This window comes from Microcaecilia unicolor, chromosome 4 (genome assembly GCF_901765095.1).
Source record: "Microcaecilia unicolor chromosome 4, aMicUni1.1, whole genome shotgun sequence".
NCBI classification, from domain to species: domain Eukaryota; kingdom Metazoa; phylum Chordata; class Amphibia; order Gymnophiona; family Siphonopidae; genus Microcaecilia; species Microcaecilia unicolor.
This window is the reverse complement of record NC_044034.1, coordinates 231444238-231465643: the sequence shown is the minus strand read 5'-3', so window position 1 is coordinate 231465643 and position 21406 is coordinate 231444238. Positions and strand designations below refer to the sequence as shown.

General features: G+C 48.8%; 1 protein-coding gene across 1 annotated transcript in view; it reads right to left on the bottom strand.

Annotated features, from left to right (window-relative positions):
- The window catches only part of HERC2 (HECT and RLD domain containing E3 ubiquitin protein ligase 2), a 921269-nt gene that overhangs the window by 605250 nt on the left and 294613 nt on the right, over window positions 1–21406 (bottom strand). The window contains 1 exon segment of the mRNA XM_030201308.1: window positions 16141–16333. Within this exon segment, the coding sequence (XP_030057168.1) occupies window positions 16141–16333 (193 nt within the window).

Genomic DNA, 21406 nt, shown 5'->3' with positions numbered 1-21406 from the left:
TACGAGGATGGCAGATTAGGTCTAGACATTTACATTGTAAAAAAAAAGAATGTTAATTATCAAGCAGTGTGATCAGTCAGGGAGCGTGGACTGGGAGCCCGGGGAGGGGGGGGGGGAGGAAGGGGAAAGTCAGGGTATGATACATACCTGTAGCAGTTGTTCTCCGAGGACAGCAGGCTGATTGTTCTCACGACTGGGTTGACGTCCGCGGCAGCCCCCACCAACCGGAAAAAGCTTCGCGGGACGGTCGGCACGCAGGGCACGCCCACCGCGCATGCGCGGCCGTCTTCCCGCCCGTGCGCGACCGCTCCCGCCAGTTGAATGACAAGCAATAAAGTATGAAACACAACTCCAAAGGGGAGGAGGGAGGGTAGGTGAGAACAATCAGCCTGCTGTCCTCGGAGAACAACTGCTACAGGTATGTATCATACCCTTTCTCCGAGGACAAGCAGGCTGCTTGTTCTCACGACTGGGGTATCCCTAGCTCTCAGGCTCACTCAAAACAATAACCCAGGTCAATTGAACCTCGCAACGGCGAGGGTACAACAGAAATTGACCTACGAAGAACAACTAACTGAGAGTGCAGCCTGACCAGAATAAATTCGGGTCCTGGAGGGTGGAGTTGGATTTACACCCCAAACAGATTCTGCAGCACCGACTGCCCGAACCGACTGTCGCGTCGGGTATCCTGCTGGAGGCAGTAATGAGATGTGAATGTGTGGACAGATGACCACGTCGCAGCCTTGCAGATCTCTTCAATAGTGGCTGACTTCAAGTGGGCCACCGACGCTGCCATGGCTCTGACACTATGAGCCGTGACATGACCCTCAAGAGTCAGCCCAGCCTGGGCGTAAGTGAAGGAAATGCAATCTGCTAGCCAATTAGAGATGGTGCGTTTCCCGACAGCGACCCCTAGCCTGTTAGGGTCGAAAGAAATAAACAATTGGGCGGACTGTCTGTGGGGCTGTGTCCGCTCCAAGTAGAAGGCCAATGCTCTCTTGCAGTCCAATGTGTGCAACTGACGTTCAGCAGGGCGGGTATGCGGCCTGGGGAAGAATGTTGGCAAGACAATTGACTGGTTAAGATGGAACTCCGACACCACCTTCGGCAGGAACTTTGGGTGAGTGCGGAGCACTACTCTGTTGTGATGAAATTTGGTATATGGAGCATGAGCTACTAGGGCTTGAAGCTCACTGACCCTACGAGCTGAAGTAACTGCCACCAGGAAAATGACCTTCCAGGTCAAGTACTTCAGATGGCAGGTATTCAGTGGCTCAAAAGGAGGTTTCATCAGCTGGGTGAGGACGACGTTGAGATCCCATGACACAGTAGGAGGCTTGATAGGGGGCTTTGACAAAAGCAAGCCTCTCATGAATCGAACGACTAAAGGCTCTCCAGAGATGGCTTTACCTTCCACACGATAATGGTAAGCACTAATCGCACTAAGGTGATTCCTTACTGAGTTGGTCTTGAGGCCAGACTCTGATAAGTGCAGAAGGTATTCAAGCAGGTTCTGTGCAGGGCAAGAACGAGGTTCTAGGGCCATGCTCTCACACCACACGACAAACCTCCTCCACTTGAAAAAGTAACTCTTTTTAGTGGAATCCTTCCTAGAGGCAAGCAAGACCCGGGAGACACCCTCAGACAGACCCAACGCAGTGAAGTCTACGCCCTCAACATCCAGGCCGTGAGAGCCAGAGACTGAAGGTTGGGGTGCAGCAACGCTCCGTCGTTCTGCGAAATGAGAGTCGGAAAACACTCCAATCTCCACGGTTCTTCGGAGGACAACTCCAGAAGAAGAGGGAACCAGATCTGACGGGGCCAAAAGGGCGCTATCAGAATCATGGTGCCGCGGTCTTGCTTGAGCTTCAGTAAGGTCTTCCCCACCAAAGGTATGGGAGGATAAACATACAGGAGGCCGGTCCCCCAATGGAGGAGAAAGGCATCCGACGCTAGCCTGCCGTGTGCCTGAAGTCTGGAACAGAACAGAGGCAGCTTGTGGTTGGTCTGAGAGGCGAAAAGGTCCACCGAGGGGGTGCCCCACGCTCGGAAGATCTTGCGTACCACTCTGGCATGGAGCGACCACTCGTGCGGTTGCATGACTCTGCTCAGTCTGTCGGCCAGACTGTTGTTTACGCCTGCCAGGTATGTGGCTTGGAGGAGCATGCCGAACCGACACGCCCAACGCCACATCCCGACGGCCTCCTGGCACAGGGGGCGAGATCCGGTGCCCCCCTGCTTGTTGACGTAATACATTGCAACCTGATTGTCTGTCCGAATTTGGATAATTTGACAGGACAGCCGATCTCTGAAAGCCTTCAGTGCGTTCCAGATCGCTCGGAGCTCCAGGAGGTTGATCTGCAGATCCTTTTCCTGGAGGGACCACAGACCCTGAGTGTGGAGCCCATCGACATGGGCTCCCCACCCCAGGCGAGATGCATCCGTCGTCAGCACTTTCGTGGGCTGCGGAACTTGGAATGGACGTCCCAGGGTCAAATTGGTCCGGATGGTCCACCAGAGCAGTGAAGTGCGACAACTGGTGGAGAGGCGGATGACATCTTCTAGATTCCCGGTGGCTTGGAACCACTGGGAAGCTAGGGTCCATTGAGCAGATCTCATGTGAAGACGGGCCATGGGAGTCACATGAACTGTGGAGGCCATATGACCCAGAAGTCTCAACATCTGCCGAGCTGTGATCTGCTGAGACGCTCTGGTCTGCGAAGCCAGGGCCAAGAGATTGGTGGCCCTCGCTTCGGGAAGGTAGGCCTGAGCCGTCTGGGAATTCAGCAGCGCTCCTATGAATTCCAGAGACTGAGTTGGCTGGAGATGGGACTTTGGGTAATTTATCACAAACCCCAGCAGCTCCAGAAGTTGAATAGTGCACTGCATGGACCGGAGGGCTCCTGCCTCCGAGGTGTTCTTGACCAGCCAATCGTCGAGATATGGGAACACGTGCACTCCCAGCTTGCGTAGGTAGGCCGCTACCACCACGAGGCACTTTGTAAACACTCGTGGGGCAGAGGCGAGCCCAAAGGGCAGCACACAATACTGAAAGTGCCGTGCGCCCAGGCGGAATCTGAGATACTGTCTGTGAGCTGGCAGTATCGGGATGTGAGTGTATGCGTCCTTTAAATCCAGGGAACATAGCCAATCGTTTTTCTGAATCATTGGCAGAAGGGTGCCCAAGGAAAGCATCCTGAACTTTTCTTTGACCAGGAATTTGTTCAGGCCTCTCAGGTCTAGGATGGGACGCATCCCCCCTGTTTTCTTTTCCACAAGGAAGTACCTGGAATAGAATCCCTGCCCTTCCTGCCCGGGTGGTACGGGCTCGACCGCATTGGCGCTGAGAAGGGCGGAGAGTTCCTCTGCAAGTACCTGCTTGTGATGGGAGCTGAAAGACTGAGCTCCTGGAGGACAATTTGGAGGCAGGGAGGCCAAATTCAGGGCGTATCCGCACCGCACTATTTGGAGAACCCACTGGTCGGAGGTTATGAGAGGCCACCTTTGGTGAAAAAATTTTAACCTCCCTCCGACCGGCAGATCGTCCGGTACGGACACTTGTAGGGCGGCTATGTTCCCGTGGATCCAGTCAAAAGCCCGTCCCCGGCTTTTGCTGTGGAGGCGCAGGGGGCTGCTTAGGCGCACGCTGTTGACGAGAACGAGCGCGCTGGGGCTGTCCCTGTGCCTGACGAGGCCTTCGGGCCGGCTGGTTGTACCTACGCTTTGCAAAAGAATAGGGTGCAGCCTGCCGTGCCCGGGAAAAACGCCCACCCGTGGGGGCGGGTGCTGAAGGCGCCCGGTGGGAGAGCTTGTCGAGAGCGGTTTCCCGCTGATGCAGTTGGTCCACCATCTGCTCGACCTTCTCACCGAAAATGTTATCCCCCCGGCAAGGGACGTCGGCCAGTCTCTGCTGGGTGCGGTTGTCCAGGTCAGAGGCACGCAGCCATGAGAGCCTGCGCATCACTATACCTTGGGCCGCAGCACGAGATGCCACGTCACAGGTGTCAAAAATCCCCCTGGACAGGAACTTTCTGCACGCCTTCAGCTGCCTGACCACCTCCTGATAAGGCCTGGACTGCTCCGGCGGGAGCTTATCGACCAGGTCCGCCAGCTGTTGCACATTGGTCCGCATGTGGATGCTCATATAGAGCAGGTACGATTGGATGCGGGTCACGAGCATGGAGGACTGGTAGGCCTTCCTCCCAAATGAGTCCAGAGTGCGAGACTCCCGCCCCGGGGGCGCCGAGGCGGTATCCCTCGAACTCCGTGCCCTCTTGAGAGCAGAATCCACGACCGCTGAGTCATGGGGCAACTGGGGCCGCATGAGCTCTGGGTCAGAGTGGATCCTGTACTGGGACTCTGCTTTCTTGGGAATGGTGGGATTAGTTAATGGTCGCACCCAGTTCCGGAGCAGCGTCTCCTTCAGGACATTGTGCAGCGGTACCGTGGAGGACTCTCTAGGTGGTGATGGATAGTCGAGGACCTCGAGCATCTCGGCCCTCGGCTCTTCCACAGAGACCACGGGAAAGGGAATGCTTATAGACATATCCCGCACAAAGGAGGCAAAGGAGAGACTCTCAGGAGGTGAGAGCTTCCTCTCCGGTGACGGCGTGGGGTCCGAGGGAAGGCCCGTAGACTCCTCTGAGGAGAAATATCTCGGGTCCTCCTCTTCCCCCCACGAGTCCTCATCCTCGGTATCGGACATTAGCTCATGTAGCTGAGTCCGGTACCGGGCCCGGCTCGACGTCGAGGCACCGAGGCCTCGGTGTCGTCGAGCGGTGGACTCCCGCGCCGGCGGGGACGGAGCTCCCTCCATCGACGTCGACGGGGACTCCACCTGCGTGGCTGTCGAGACCGGCACCGCAAGCGGCGGCGGTGTCGACTGCCCCGGCGCCGGGCTAGAGCTCGCCGGCGCCACAGTCATCGGCGCCGAGGGCGCAAGCACCCCCGGCGCCGGCACAGCCTGGCGCATCAGCCCTTCCAGGAGCCCCGGAAGGATGGCTCTGAGGCACTCGTCCAGGCCCGCTGCCGAGAAAGGCGGTGGGGCCGGCAAGGGTGTCGGTGCCAGAAGCTGCTGGGGGCCAGGAGACGGCACCGAGGTGCCGGAACCCCGACGCGTCGGTACCTCCACCACCGACGGAGATCTCTCCTCTCTGTGATGACGCTTCGGCGTCGACACCTCCTCAGGCACCGAGGGCTCCCGGTGACGGCGCTTCTTGTCCTTCTTCCGGTGCACGTCACCGGTGCCGGAGGGCATGGAGGAGGAGGAGGTCGATCCCCCTCGGTCTCGAGGTACCGGGTCCGACAGGGTTCGGTCCCGTGGCTCACGAGTTGAGGGAGTGACCGGGGCCGACTGCCCACGCGGTCTCTCTACCCCACTCTCGCCGGCGGACCGGCGGGCCGACGGGACCTGTTCTCCTGGGGTCGCTGCCATCGGTGCCGATGTCTCGGGCATCGATACCGGTACCGAAGAACCGGCCTTCGATACCGATGCCGTCGAGGTCGACGTCGAGGGGCCGGCGCAAGTTCCAAAAAGACGGTCCCGCAGAACTTGCCTCGCAACCTGAGTCCGTTTCCGGAGACCGAGACACAAAGCACACGACTTGAGATTGTGCTCCGGCCCGAGGCACTGGAGGCACCAAGCGTGGGTGTCGGTCTGCGAGATCGGCCGGCCGCAGCGACCACACTTTTTAAATCCACTCGGGACCTTCGAGGACATCGACGGAAAAATCGCGTCGGCGAAGTCAAAGTCGGCAATGGTGGCTAAAATCACACCACGAAAATTGAAACCGACCGAGCGGCCACTAGGCCGCAACGAGGCGTCCCCGCTAGAAAGCGAGGGAAAAAGGAGGAGCGCGTGCTCCACACGCGCAAAATTCTTTTTTTTTTTTTTTTTTTTTTTTTTTGGATAACAAACGAAACTGAAAGAAGAAGAGGCCAAAAGGGCCAAGAGCGACGACCCGCGTAAACGCGGTCGAAAATTCCGGCGGCTGAAACGAGAGAGTTGCAAAAACACGACTCTCTCAGTCGCGGGAAAAAAGTAACTGGCGGGAGCGGTCGCGCACGGGCGGGAAGACGGCCGCGCATGCGCGGTGGGCGTGCCCTGCGTGCCGACCGTCCCGCGAAGCTTTTTCCGGTTGGTGGGGGCTGCCGCGGACGTCAACCCAGTCGTGAGAACAAGCAGCCTGCTTGTCCTCGGAGAACCTTTTGTACCCTAAAACCCCACGGGAGTACAGAACCAGAAGGTCCAGGACCAAAAGATCCAGGCAGGTCCGAGAGAGCAGCTGGTTGCCTTCCCCAGTGAGGTCATTGGAATCAAAAGACAACAAGTCCCAGCAGTCCTTGAAGGAGACACAGGGTAGGGCCAGGAAGTGTTACCCACACTACCAGTCCCAGAATTCTAAGGGAAAGGAGGAGGATCTAGGAGAGATTGATCAGGAGGATGCAAACAGCTGGGGGGGGGGGGGGGCTGTAGAGGAGCCCATAGATTGGCAGGCAGGGGAGAGTGGAGAATGGTTAGGGAGAGAGGAGATCCCAGAGGGAGAGCCCATGGACATTTCTGCTCTGGCTCAAGTCAAAGGTGAGCAGTTGAAAGAGCTCATGGCGACTTGGTTCTCTGACTTGATGAAAGGAGGGAGGAAGTGGCTACGGCAGCACGCTAACATTAAATAAAAGTTTCAATTTGGGTCATGTGGGAGGTTGTCAGGTTTTGGAGCTGACAAAGAAAGGGTGGGACCCTTTCACTTCCCAGGCTGTAAGAGGAGGAAACAAAAAAAGGGTTGAAACTGAACCAGTTGCATTGTGTATTCCAAGGACAGTGCTTGAGAAATAGAAAGGAAAGGAAAAGAACTGTTTAACATGTGTTTGTGAACAAGGGTGGACTTTGATAATACTAAAAAGGTAAAAGGACCTGAGGAGTAGGAGAAAGATACAACCACCCTACTCCCCCCATCAGGGGAAGAGGAAAGACAGAAGGCTGAAGGAGGTTTTCCCTCCAGATTGAGAGTGGCTATTGCCCTGGAATTTAGGGTGGTCTTTGTAGAGCACTCAGAGCTTCGAGCAGCTGGATAAGCTGCAGTCATGAGCAGTGGACAGAAACTAGTAAGAGGTGGATAGAGGAACCCCAGTGAAAATCTTAGTGTCTTGGCGGTCGCCTATGTCAGAGATGAGTGTGCCCATTGGAGTGGAAATCGGACACCTGAGCCAGAAGGGGGAGAAGGCATAAGTGACTAACCTAGTTTCTCCTTGTAAGAGGATTGTCAAGCTGAGAGATCCAGGAAATTGAAGTATCCCGTGGATTACAAACCTTGCAGTGTCCCGTAGATTACAGCAGTTAGTTGTTCTTCAATAAAGGACAGTATAGTGATCTATCATAATAGATCAAAGACTTTACACTTGATAAATTTTGCCATTTGCTGGCTTTTGTCCGAGAAAAATTTGTATTTCGAAGATGCTTGAATGAAGTTTCGCTTCACAATACTAGTGGATTCTATGAATATATATAATTGTTGTTACGTTAAGAAATGTTTAATGAATGCTGATTGGGAATTTCAGGAATGCCTGGTTTTAACTCATTTTCTGGAGACATCTCAAGATAACCTTTTCTTGCATGCCACTCTACCGGTGACATCATCATCAGAGCAAACATTTTTAAGTAAAGACCAAAGGATGAAATCGTATGGGGAAAAAGTGTTATGGTCTTTTTCTTACAACGGAAATTCATAAGTACATAAGTAATGCCATACTGGGAAAAGACCAAGGGTCCATCGAGCCCAGCATCCTGTCCACGACAGCGGCCAATCCAGGCCAAGGGCACCTGGCAAGCTTCCCAAATGTACAAACATTCTATACATGTTATTCCTGGAATTTTGGATTTTTCCAAGTCCGTTTAGTAGCAGTTTATGGACTTGTCCTTTAGGAAACCGTCCAACCCCTTTTTAAACTCTGCTAAGCTAACCGCCTTCACCACATTCTCCGGCAATGAATTCCAGAGTTTAATTACACATTGGGTGAAGAAAAATTTTCTCCGATTTGTTTTAAATTTACTACACTGTAGTTTAATCGCATGCCCCCTAGTCCTAGTATTTTTGGAAAGCGTGAACAGACGCTTCACATCCACCTGTTCCACTCCACTCATTATTTTATATACCTCTATCATGTCTCCCCTCAGCCGTCTCTTCTCCAAGCTGAATAGCCCTAGCCTCCTTAGTCTTTCTTAATAGGTAAGTCGTCCCATCCCCGCTATCATTTTAGTCGCCCTTCACTGCACCTTTTCCAATTCTACTATATCTTTCTTGAGATGCGGTGACCAGAATTGAACACAATACTCAAGGTGCGGTCGCACCATGGAGCGATACAACGGCATTATAACATCCTCACACCTGTTTTCCATACCTTTCCTAATAATACCCAACATTCTATTCGCTCATATACTAGCCTATGAGAGAACCTAGTATATACATAAAGGTATGTGGGGGGGGGGGGGGGGGGGGAGCCTTGCCCTAGGGATGAATTCGCACATTTGGAACACAACCACCCACCCTGAAAGCATCTGGAATGTGAAGGAGGGGTGAAACAGCTGGAGGTCTGTCAGCACCACTAATACTGCTGTCTTCACAAGAATAAACTAGAATAAGGACTGAATCTGTACTAGGACTCACCTCAGACCAATTGGGTACAAGGATCACCTGGACAGACAGACACTGTGTGTATATATATATATCTATATAGGCAGAGAAGTAGCCTAATGGTTAGCCCAGGTTCAAAATCCCATGGCAACTCCTTTTAGCACTTGTCAAGCTACTTAACCCTCCATTACCTTGGGATGGCCTGTCAGGGGTGTGCTAGCAACCTCATCCCCCTCAAGGCCTGTCACTGAAATCATGGCCCCATGAGTCTTTCACAGCTTGCTGTGTATAGAAAGCAGGAAGAAGAGTTGGGTTTTTTTTTTTTAACTCATTTTGCCAATCACATCACATCATTATTGTGACAGCTGTATACATCTCTCTCTCACTTCATGTGGGTTATGGACATTTCAGGCTGCCCTTCCTAGTGTATTTCTATTGCACTGAACTTCCAATTTATGGGTCCTATGCACAGAAATTGGTTCATTACTTTTTTAAAGTACTTAAGTAAAAAATAAAAGTACTGGCTTCAAAAGTAGTGAGGTAAAAGTAGAAAACCACTGAATCCACACTCAGATCTCCTCCCCTTAAGACAGGGGAATTCAACTGCAGATGGGCACAAACGGTACCACAAACTGCCCTTAGTAAAACTCCAGGACCCAAATCACAGGAGCTACTAAAAATATCAGCAACTGAAGTCTAAAGAAATTATCATACTGAACTGTCCGATACACTGGGTGGGCTCTTGAACGGTCTGGAGGATCTAGAGGAAAGAAAATTAGCAGGTAAGGCCTAATTTCACCTTCCTCAGCAATCCTCCAGACCGTTCAAGACGCTTGGGATGTACCAAAGCAGTAAACACATCTAAGGGTGGGACCTGCGAAGCCCAGAGGACTGGACTGCAGCTCCAAAACTGGCATCCTCCCTTGCCTGTACATCCACTCTGTAATGTTTGACAAAAGAATGCAGGGAGGACCACACCGCCGCTCTCCAAATGTCCACCGGTGGAACAAAACTACTCTCTGCCCAAGAAGCCGCCATCCCCCTAAGTGGAATGTGCCTTGAGCCCCACCGGCACCGTACGGCCATGCAATATGTAAGCCGAAGAGATGGCATCCTTCAACCACTGAGCTATAGATGCCTTCTGTGTCGTGCATTTTAGATTTCTTGCAGGATGGTTTTGAGAAGGGCCTTTCATTGTCATCTTTGAAGGTGCAGCTGGCTGCTTTGGCATGTTTTCGGGGTAAGGTGCAGGGCAGGTCGGTTGCGTCTTCCCCGGATGTGGTCCGTTTTTTGAGGGGGGTGAAGTTGCTTCGTCCTCCTCAACGGCCGGTAGTTCCTCAGTGGGATCTTAATATCGTTCTTGACTCTTTGGCGGGTTCTTCTTTTGAGCCCTTGGAGTCTTGTTCGATAAAAGACCTTACTATGAAGGTGGTCTTTTTGGTAGCTATATCGTCGGCTTGCCGGATTTCGGAACTTCAGGCTCTTTCATGTAGGCCTCCGTTTCTGTGGTTTTCTAAGGAAAAGGTTTCGCTGCGTCCAGTGCCTTTATTTATTTAAAGTGGGCAAAGGAAAGTCTTACATACTTAGGAGTACAGGTGGCTATGAAGACGGCGGCCTTCTACAACCTAAATTTCACAAGATTGTTGGATAATATGAGGAATAGGCTGAAAAGATGGGCAGTATTACCACTCACGCTGCATGGAAGAGTACAGCTCTTTCATATGGCAGAATTCCCCAGATGGCTTTACATACTACAAGTATTGCCACTGCGCTTAAGTAATAAAGATCTCAGGTGTTTTTAGAGGCATTTACGGCAGTTTATTTGGGGAGGGAAAAAGGCCAAATTATCAATGGAATTGCTAATAGGTTCTTGGAAAAGGGGAGGCATAGGGCTCCCAGATATTAAAAAATATAACCAAGCATGCTTGTTGCGACAATTGGGAGACTGGTTGTTAGAAAGACAGGACTTTACACTGAGGAAGTCGGAACAGGCCTTTTTTGCACCATTTCACTTACATTATTTACTCCATGGCCCGAGGAGTGCGGTACCAAGCAAATTCAAAGGTAGTTTGTTATTGGGACCAATGAGAGCAGTGTGGAGGGATTTGAATAAATACTGGGGCCTGGAAGCAGATACCTCAGATCCTTTGTCATTGCAAGGTAATCCAACATTCTCACCTGGTTCAGATAATAAAGTATTTTGCAGGTGGGCCCTTATGGGAATAACGAGAATAGAACATATATTGGGGACAAGAGGAGGACTATTAAATTTAGGTGCGTTGGGGGTAGGTATAGACATTAATCATGAATTCGCATATCAGCAATTAGCTCATTACATTCGATCCCTAAATATGGAAAAGCTGAATAGTGGACATGGGAGGAAAGTTCGGGAATTTTTTATGGCAGTCCAGGGGGAACGGCTCTCAATATCAGGACTACACAAAAGATTATGGGTATTAGATTCACAGAAAAACACGGCAGTCATCATGACCAGATGGGCGCGGGAGATGCAGAAACCAAATTTAGTCCTGGACTATGTAAAGTTAGTATCACGCATACCTGAGATTTCAGTTCAAGCAAATCTGAGGGAATGTCAATTTCGAATACTGCACAGAGCTTATATGACCAAACCACAGATATTTAAGATGGGAGGTGTGTTAGACCCGCTGTGTGTCAAGTGCCAGCAAAGGGAAGGCACATTCTATCATAGTCGTTGGGATTGCCCTGCTATACAAAGATACTGGAAAATGATAATACAGTATATTGAAAGTTTAATTAAATCCCAGATCAACTTCACTCCTATGGGGATTATATTTGATAAATATGAACGTTTTGCCCTCCAAAGGGGAGGCCAGAAACAACTGGTCCGTAAAGCTTGCCTGATGGGGAAAAAACTGATCAGGAATGGGTGGTTGAGTGTGCACCCACCAGATATTTGGAATTGGAGGAACAGATTCCATGATTTATTGCTGCATGAGCGCAGGGCAGTGGGACTCTCCCAGAAGAAAAAAACACGTTTTTTGGAGATCTGGAGACTTTACATTCAAGCCTTGCCCTCACGTGCGCGAAGTTTAGTATTAAAGGGTTTATAGTTTGTTTGTTTTTTTCTCTCTCTCTCCTCTTCTAGTTTTGGAGGTTCTGTTAAGTAACAAGTAGGCCATAGTGGCCAAGTGGGATAAATCCTGAATCCATGCACAGAATTGGTGGAATGTGAGGTGATAAAAAACAAACACCTCTCACTCGATTATGGGTATCAGTCTATGGGGTGGTGGCCTCGGCCAGATATGGGCGGAGGCTGCTGGTACCGTGGTATAGACCACTTCGGAAGGCATGGTTACCTTGGAGAGACTGACCACACAATGTCAGATTAAGTAATCTTTGTAAATGGTTGATCCAGAGTTAAATAACGCCTATATATTATTGGATTAGTGTAACAGTTTGTTCTAAGTTGTTAAACTTCAATACAATAAGAATAAAGAGGGATAAAAAAGGGGGGGGGAAGGGGGAAAGGGGGAGGGTAGGGGGAAATACGAAAAGAAAAGTTATTTGTTGATAGCAGAAGAGATAAATGTTGGTGAAACTGAATTGTTCCTTAAGTGACCAAATTCTGCGTGTATTAACTGTTATTTTTGACAATAAAAAGACTTAAACATATTTATTTATTTAAACCTCGTTGCTGATGCCTAAACGCCTCAAGGGTACAGAATGAGGTCTGTAGCCGAGGTCAAGCAGTCCTCCAGAGGAAGAGCACAGGAGGAGGGACACGTCCTAAGGGGCTTCTTATTCAATCCCTACAATCGTAGCAAGCACAGACACAAGGGAGATGGGATGATTCTTTTGTCTGATATTTATAGAAAATACACCACGACTCAACACAGTGGCTGTGTTTCGATGCATAAGCGCCTGACTCAGGAGTCTAAGAAATACATATAAATTTTTAAAAATTTAAGTATACAAAATAGCATTAAAATTGATTTAATCAAAGTGAACAGAAATATATATGCAAAAATAGTTTCACATTCAGAATACTAATATTACAGAATATTTAAAAAATACATGAACCAATTATAAAAAGAATTAAAAGTAGACTGATATCATAACACCTATATTTAGATGTTGCATTGTGACAAAAATACCAACAGTACTGTGTACTTTGGATATATTGTACTTCTCTTTGTAGCACTACCAATACTTTGGTATTTTTGTCACAATGCAACACCTAAATATAGGCTTTATATCATCAGTCTACTTTTAATTCTTTTTATAATTGGTTCATGTATTTTTTAAATATTCTCCAATACTATTATTATGAATGTGAAACAGTATTGTTTATGTATATATTTTATGTTTATGCACTTTGATCATATCAATTTTAATGTTATTTTATATACTTATATTTTTTTATTTATATGTATTTCTTAGATTCCTGAGGTAGGCGCTTATGCGCCAAAACACAGCTGCTGTGTCCAATCTTTTGGTGTATTTTCAATAACTATCAGGCATAAGAATCATCCAGTGTTCCTTGTGTCGTTTGGAAGAGCCAATCACCCTACTCTTTGGTTTGTGCTATCCATTGTCCAGCCATTTGCTTATCACCACCCCCATGTTCTATGACCAGACCTTTTACACCTTGAAGTCTCCCTATTTCGGGTCATTTCCAAATGTATCTTCTGCATGAGAATTTTTTTAATTCCTTTATTCATGGGGATGGGGATCTGTCAATTGTGCAGATTTATTCTTCTAAAATAACGGAGCCTATCTACACATTTGCACTTCCATGTTGATATTTTCACATACACAATGTATCCAAAATGTGCTTTCATATGTGATAATATGTCAGATCAGATGTCATTGTAAGATGTCAAAAAGAGAATTTTATCATTTAACCAAACAGTGCCATGTCCCATGGCAACCGGTATTAGATGACAATATACAAAAACAACCACAAAAGAAAGCAGTACGGATCAATCGGTAGCTTTCACAATAGAATTTATCAAACATATAAATGGCAAGTGACTGACTCACCTGCAAATACGCAGTAGAGACTTCCCTCTCTGTCCCGCCCTCGCGTCAAGACGTGATGACGTCAGAGGGCAGAACAGAGAGGGAAACGGAGTCGGACTGTCGGATGCTGCCGCTGGAGCCTGGAAACGAACATCGCGCGCACCAACCTCGACCCTCCCCCCCATCCCCGCCGTCGCTCCCGCCCCCCTCCGTATCGGGCCCCCCTGCACTGACCTGGCAGCGCCTCTCACCTCCGTGTGGAAGCGCTGCAGGCAGCAGCAGAGCAATCTTGCAGCGCTTTCACACGGAGGTGAGAGGCGCTGTCAGGTCAGTGCAGGGGGCCCGGCACGGAGGGGGGAGGGAGCGGCGGCGAGGAGGGTAGCTGGATGAAACACACATCTGAATCGCCAAGAGGCAGCCAATCAGGATCAGAGATGTGGTAGATTGGTGAGCGAGAGAGGAGGAGAAAATAAACATAACATCCTTATGGAATTATTTCCAACCCCTCTGTATCTCTCTGTTGTGTTTGTGACTGATTAGAGAAGAAGGGAGAAGCAGTTTGAAAAGAGTAATTTCTTAATAGTTTGTATTCCACTGCATCAAAGCTTCTAATGCTAAAAAAAGGCTTTAGGCCATTTACTTGGGTTCGAACTACCCAGTCTGTCCAACTTTCTACTTCAATGACCTTTTCACCATTTTGTTTTTCAAATGTGGTCCTGATAATTTAAAATTTCAGAAGGTTATTCTCCCTCTAGACATTCATGACCCTTTATGGAGAAACAAGCCGTTAAGCCCATTTAAATGGGCAATTTTAAATTGTTTAGATTGTAATTGAAGTAGTGGAGCATGAAATTATAGTCAATGTGTAAAGTACACTTTTGAATATTACATTGTTAGTGTAAATAGAATTAGATCCTTCAACTAATTTTCCTTGTTCTGTATGTGTGTGTGGGGGTGGGGGGGGAGTGTGTTTGGGAGTTTTGAAGAAGAGACATAGGGAGAGAGAGAGAGAGAGTGTGTGTGTGTTTGTTTGCGTGGGGGTTGTGGGGGGGCGGAGAGAGTGAGGGAGAGTGTGTGTGTTTGTGGCATTTTGGATGGGGGAAGGGGCAGCCGGGAGATGTTTGTACGGGATGATGTAATTTTTGTTGACGTAAGGCAGTGCCCGTTTTTTATGTGTTTTTTTTCACCCCCCCCCCCCCCCCTCTGTGTTGATTAAAGTAGGATATGGAATTATTTAGCAAGGCACAGGGTTTGTTTGTTTGTTTTGTGTTTTTCTGGGTCTGCCTTTGCCTTAAGTAAGGAGTTGTGTGGGGGGGGGGGGGGGGAGAGAGAGAGATAGTGTTTGGGGGGGGTGGGAGGAGAGACAGAGAGAGAGAGAGTGTGTGTGTGGGGGGGTGAAAGATAGTGTTTGGGGGGGTGGGAGGAGAGACAGAGAGAGAGAGAGAGTGTGTGTGTGTGTGTGTTTGGGGGGGGTATGGGGGGGGAGAGAGAGAGTGTGTGTGTGTTTGGGGGTGAGTTTGGGGTGCGGAGAGAGTGAGGGAGAGTGAGTGTGTGTGGCATTCTGGACGGAGTATGGGGCAGCTGGGAGGTGCTGGAATGGGCATGATTTAATTTTTGTTTAAGTAAGGCAGAGACCTTTTTTTTTTTCACCCCCCCCCCCCCCCCCCCTCTGAGTAGACTTAAGTAGGCTATGGGATTAATTAGCATGGCACAGGGTTTGGGGTTTTTTTTTTTTTTTTTTTTTTTAGATTTTCTGGGTCAGCCTTTGTCTTAAGTAAAGAGTTGATTTTGTGTGTTGGGGGGGGGGGGGGAGAGAGAGTGTTTGGGAAGGTTGTAGAAGAGACAGAGAGAGAGAGTGTGTGTGTGTGTGTGTGTTTGGGGGGGTTGGGGCGGGCGAGAGAGATACTCTGTGTGTGTGTGTGTGTGTTTGAGTGGGGGGTTGGGGGAGGAGAGAGTGAGGGAGAACGTGTGTGTAGGGGTGGGGTGGGGTTAAAATACTGATCTCCTTCACCGTGTCTTTGTGTAGCCAAGCCGAGGCCCTCTTCTCCTCCTGCCTTCCCGGCTCCATTTTCACAACACACAGTTATAGCGGTGGGGGGGGGGGGGGAGATGGAGGCGGGGGTTTTCTGGCGGAGGCCCCAATCCGGCGCTGCCCCGCTGCAGTCCTGTCCCCGCCTCCTCTGCTTCAGTTTCCCCTGCGCCTCACCCGGTCCTCCTCGCTCCGTGACCGTCTCCGTCCAAAGCCAAGGCAAAACTTACTGGGGGTTTGGGAGCACGGGCAGCCATTCCCTGCTCGCTGATTGGCTGGCAGCGCTAGAGTTATCTTCAGTGTTTTACTGACGTGACGGACATGCGCAGAACAGCTGTGCTGTTCTGTGCATGTCCGGCACGTCGGTCACTCATCATTTATATAGTAGGATTGTTTTTAACCACCACTGGGTCGAAAATTAATGAAAAACTGGATACACATGATTTTTAGGTTTAATATTAGCAAAACGTTTTTGCCAACCTGAATCATCTTCTGTGTCAGAGTCCTCCCCTGTAGAGAGAGTAGCAGGTGGAGGGTCTGTCAATTTAAGGTCATATTTCCCCTCTTTTCCCATTCTATAAGAGTTTGTGCTTCCAGTGTCCCATTGAACCCTAATCCAACCATCCTCTCCGAGCTCTCCAATCACACGACCCAAGCCTGGTGGAGGTCCATCCTGGTACAGCAAGACAGAACGAGATAAAGGGAGAGAGATTTAGTTAATCATACCAACTACACAAGTCAAGCAGTTTCTTAAGAAGCCTTATATTATTTACTTTGATAAGAACATAAAATATACCATAGCGAGTCAGACCAAAGGTTAATGAAGCCTAGCATCCTGTGTTTGATAGTGACCAATTCAGGTCATAACTACTCCACAGGATCCGAGGGAGTACATCCATTCTTTATGGTTCATACCTAGAGATATGTATGAACCTACAGTTCAAAAAAAAATTACTGTATTTGTCAACTGCTTAGGACAGTGTTATTCATTCAAAGCCCCAGGGGGATTTTCCTATGACTTGCTGCTTGGCACTATATCCATAGCATACCTGTTTTCTACCTATACCATATATATCTCTCCAACAGTGAAAGAACTGTGAAAGAATTTATACTTTAGACAAAAGAGTCATGTAGTGCTGAAAGAAAATAGAATAGCTGCTTCGGAGGTGGGGGGGGGGGGGGGGGGAGGATAAAAGCTATAGTGATACCCAAAGGTAGAGACAGGATGATAAATACTGTTTGGTGGAAACGAGAACTGAAACTGGTTGTGGTTCAAATGAAGAAGAATGTATAGTAGAGAGAAGTGGTGTACAGAGGGCAGGGCAGTGGTCCACCCCGCGTATAGATCATAAGGGTTTGCTGCCATGGCTATCTCCCCCCGATTGGTGCGGTGCTACCATGGACGCCCCCCCCCCCCCCCCCGAGTGCTGTGCTGCCATGGATGCTCCCCACTTCGACTGGTGCGGTGCTGCTATGGGTGTTCCCACCCCCCCTCCTCGATTGGTGCAGTATCATTCTACCTCCTTTCTTCACCCCCCTCACCTGCTGCAGCCCTTTAAATTTCTAGGCTTCTGGCAGCATCAGCATTGTAAATGCTGCCTTTGGCCATCCCTGGAAGCCTTCTCTGTACAGCGTTCCGCCTATACAGGAAGCTATACAGAGAAGAATTCTGGGGCAGGCCAAAGGCAGCGTTACATCGTTGATGCTGCCAGCAGGCCTGGAAGCTTGGAAGCCTGTAGAGCAGGGCAGGGGTGGAGAGAGGAGGGAAAGTAATGTTAGACCACAGAGAAAGGGGGTGGAGAGAGGACAATGCCGAAGGGAAGGTGGGTGGAGAGGGGGCGAGCAATGCCAAACCACAGGGGAAAGGGAGTTGGAGACAGGAGGGAAAGCAATACTGGACCACAGGGAAAGGGAAAGGAGGAGTGGAGATAAGAGGGAGAATGATGCGATGCCAGGACCACAGGAGAAGGGGAAAGGGGAGTGAAGAGTGAAGGGAGAGCAATGCAATGCCAGATGACAGGGGAAGGGGAAAGGGGGGGTGTGGAGAGAGGAAGGGAGAGATATGCCAGACCACAGGGGAAGGGGAAAAAGGTGGAGAGAGGAGGGAGAGCAATGCCAGATCAAAGGGGAAGGAGGAAGCGAGAGCAAGAATGAAGAGTTAGGGAAGAGAGGGGGCGGGGAGGGGATAAAGATAGGATGCATGAGGGAAGGGAGACCTGGAAAAAGCTGGATCTGGGGAAGAGGAGAACAAGAAGCAGTATTATGTGGAAGGGGAGAGAAGATGCTTTCCATTCATTCTTTCTCCCTCTCTCCTGAACTCTCACCCCAGGGCTAGCAACATGGGAACTGAAGGGGGATGGGGACACAGAGGATAGATGCTGAAGATGGAGGAAGGGAATAGGGATAGGGAGACAGAGGGGGGGGGGGGGGGGGGGTTATGGACAGGAGAGATAGGGAGCCAGAGGGAACGATGGTAGACATGAAAAGAGAAAAAAGTCAAATAGACAGGAGACACTGGAAAGCAGAAGACGAATGGGGGTGGGGATTAGGAAGAGAGAGATAGAGAGGGGAGAAATGCTGGAATGCATTATGTAAAAAGGGGAGAGAGGGGCACAGGCTGAATGGAAGGTAAAGAAGGGGCAGGCAATGGATGGAAGGGGCAGAGAAAGCGGGCAGACACCATATGGAAAGGGGAAGAGGACAGGCACAGGATGGAAGAAATAAGAGGGCAGACAGTGGATGCAAGGGGTAGAGAAAGCAAGCAGACGTTGGATGGAAGGCAGAGACAGCGAGAGGGCACACGCAGGATGGAAGGGAGTGAAGAGAAGATGAGGAAAGCAGAAACTAGAGACAACAAAGGAAGAAAAAAATATATTATGATGACTTTTTTTTTTTTTTTTTGCTTTAGGATAAAGTAGTATTGTAGCTGTGGTAATAAACAGAAAATGAAAATAAGGTGATATTTTTATTGGACTAATTTTAATACATTTTTTACTAACTTTCAGACCAAAACCCCCATCTTCGGGTCAGGACAGGATACCATAATAGCAGTATACTGCACTGCCCTGAGGAAGGAGGGTTTGGCCTCTGAAAGCTAATTGAAAATGTATTTGTCCAATAAAATGGTATTATCTTATTTTCCATTTTTTATTTTATGTCTATTTGTTAATTTGTAAAGTGGTGATTAGTATTTGACAGGTTTTTTTTTTTTTTTTTTTTCAAATTTACATCTGCTATCTTTGGGGCCCTTTTACTGCAGTGGGTAAAAAAGACCCCAGGCACACATGGCCATGCGATGGGAAGCCCTTACCGCCATCCACTGAGATGGCGCTAAGGACTCCCACGCTAATCCGGCAGTAACCGGGCAGGGTGCGGTGATGCCTGATTACTGTCGGGTTATTACCGCGCAAGCCATTTCCAGGGGTTTTCTTTTTCCCCCGGAAACGGCTTGCGCTTGAGGTGGGACTACCGCCGGCGGCTGCATCAGGCTGGCAGTAGTCCTAGTCCTGAAAGACCAATCGGTGAGCTCACATTGGGCTTAACACAGCTCTGTAAAAGGGCCCCTTTATATTTTGCACAGTACTAGGGGTCACCTGATAGCTTTTCCACAGTAAAGATAGGGACTGCTTCTGTGCATCTAGATGGAAAACAGCTGTGCATCGCCTTGCATGCACATCTGAATAGTAATTACCTCATTATAATAGCTTTGCATTCTGTTTTTGTTAGCTGCTACCATGATAGGAAAAGACCCCAGAAAGCCCTTTTGTGCATGTCTCATTTTACTCCTCGCTTGCTGAACTGGCTGGAACTGATATAAAAACTGCTAGCTTGTTAGGTTTTGTGCTTATTGGCCTCAGAGGTTCCCTACTACTACTACTTAACATTTCTACTAGGGTTACGCAGCGCTGTACAGAGCCCAACCCCCTCCTGCTGTGCAGTGACTATCTCAAAGTGAGTCAGGCAAAATACTGTATCAAAACAAAAGTTCTCTAGGGGCCAGATGCACTAAACTTAACGAGCCATTAACGAGCAAGTAGTAAACCCTGGCATGCACTAAAGACTTTTTTCCGATGACAGTAGCAGCTAACGAAAACGGAATGCAGATGAGCAAATTGTGTAGAAACCCTACTGTAATGAGATGCACTAACCTTTTCCGATTGCCTTAACGCTGTAAAATCTAAAGAGAGGTCTGTACCTCTCTCGTTGTGGCTGCGTGGGATTGAAAAACTGCTACAAAAGTAACAAAACAAAAAAATAGCGCTCCGCTTTAAAAAAAGATGTCTATTTTGGACGTCATCCCTCCCCAAGACGCCGCGCCGCTCACCCCCTCCGATGCGGCTCGATCCAGAGGACAGTGCAGTTGAGGACGCCCATCCAAAAAAAAGTCCATTTTGGCCATCATTCCCCCCCCCTTCCCCCCCGCAATAATAAAAGACGTTTTTATTATTGCCGGGGGGGGGGGGGGGTTTGATGGCCAAAATGGACGGGTTTTTTTTGATGGCCGTCCTCAACTGCACTGTCCTCTGGATCGAGCCGCATCAGAGTGGGTGAGCAGCGCGGCATCTACGGGGGGGGGGGGGGGGGGGGGGGGGGGGAATGACGGCCAAAACGGACGTGTTTTTTTTTTGTTTGTTTGAATGGGCGTCCTCAACTGCACTGTCGAGCCACATCGGCGTCTTCAGGCGGCCCAGGGAGGCGTATTTGGCATGCGCAGAGCAGCCAGCATGATGCTTGGCTGCTTTGCGCATGCTCGACCGGCCGAATGGCCGACTGTTTAACGATGGAATAGAGAATGCAAGTGAGCTACAACAAGCAGCTCATTTGCATTCCCTTTCGTTAATGCATGCCCGTTCCTTACCGATTCGCTATGGGAATCGGTAAGGGAAGGGCTCTGACTGTTCAGTGCATCTGGCCCTAGGTGTGGCCAGCAATGACAGAGTTTGATCCAACAATCAAATTCAGCTAGAATATAACTTTCCTTTTGTAAATCTAAATATTCCCAATAATTAAAGCAGTTTAATCAATGTAAAATGCAAATTTAAACCAGCTGGGAGACTAAAGCTGCTTTTGTTTTATTTTTATCTAGGACTGGTAGAACCTGTCCACAAGAGTTAGTAGGGTGTAGGACAAGAAGCTGTTAGAAAAACCTACCATCTCTACTATGAGAGTTAGGCAGAAAGGAAAAGAGTATTTTTTGTTGTTTTTGTCTTTTTGGGGGGACAGGGTTAAAAGACAGGGAAGTACACCACAATACAAATTCACAGGATAAATTAAGCAATAAACAATACATTCTAGAATATAGATATATCAGGTAGCAAAACCTGTAGCCAGAAAGTTGAGAAATTCAAATAAAATAGTCAGAAATCAATTAGCTACATTTTGGTTCAGGTCCAGCACTTAGACATTGCAACAGCCGTTTAACTCATCTCTCAGCGTTAAGTTACATGTTAAGCTTCAAATCCTTTAGAAGACTGCTGCAAAACTCATATTTCATTTAAATAAGTTTGAGAGTCAGTCCTGCGTTGATAAGTCCTCACTGGCTCCCTGTACAGGTCCATATTCTTTTTAAATTGGCCTGTATAGTTTTCAAGTTGTTTGATGTTTCCATACTGGAATATTTACTAGATCTGTTCTCATTCCCTTCTAATCTCAGGCTTTCAAGAGTCAGAGATTCATATATTTTACTTTTTCCATCATTCTCTGGAATTTGACACAGAAACTTCTATCTGTTATCAGGTCATTCAAC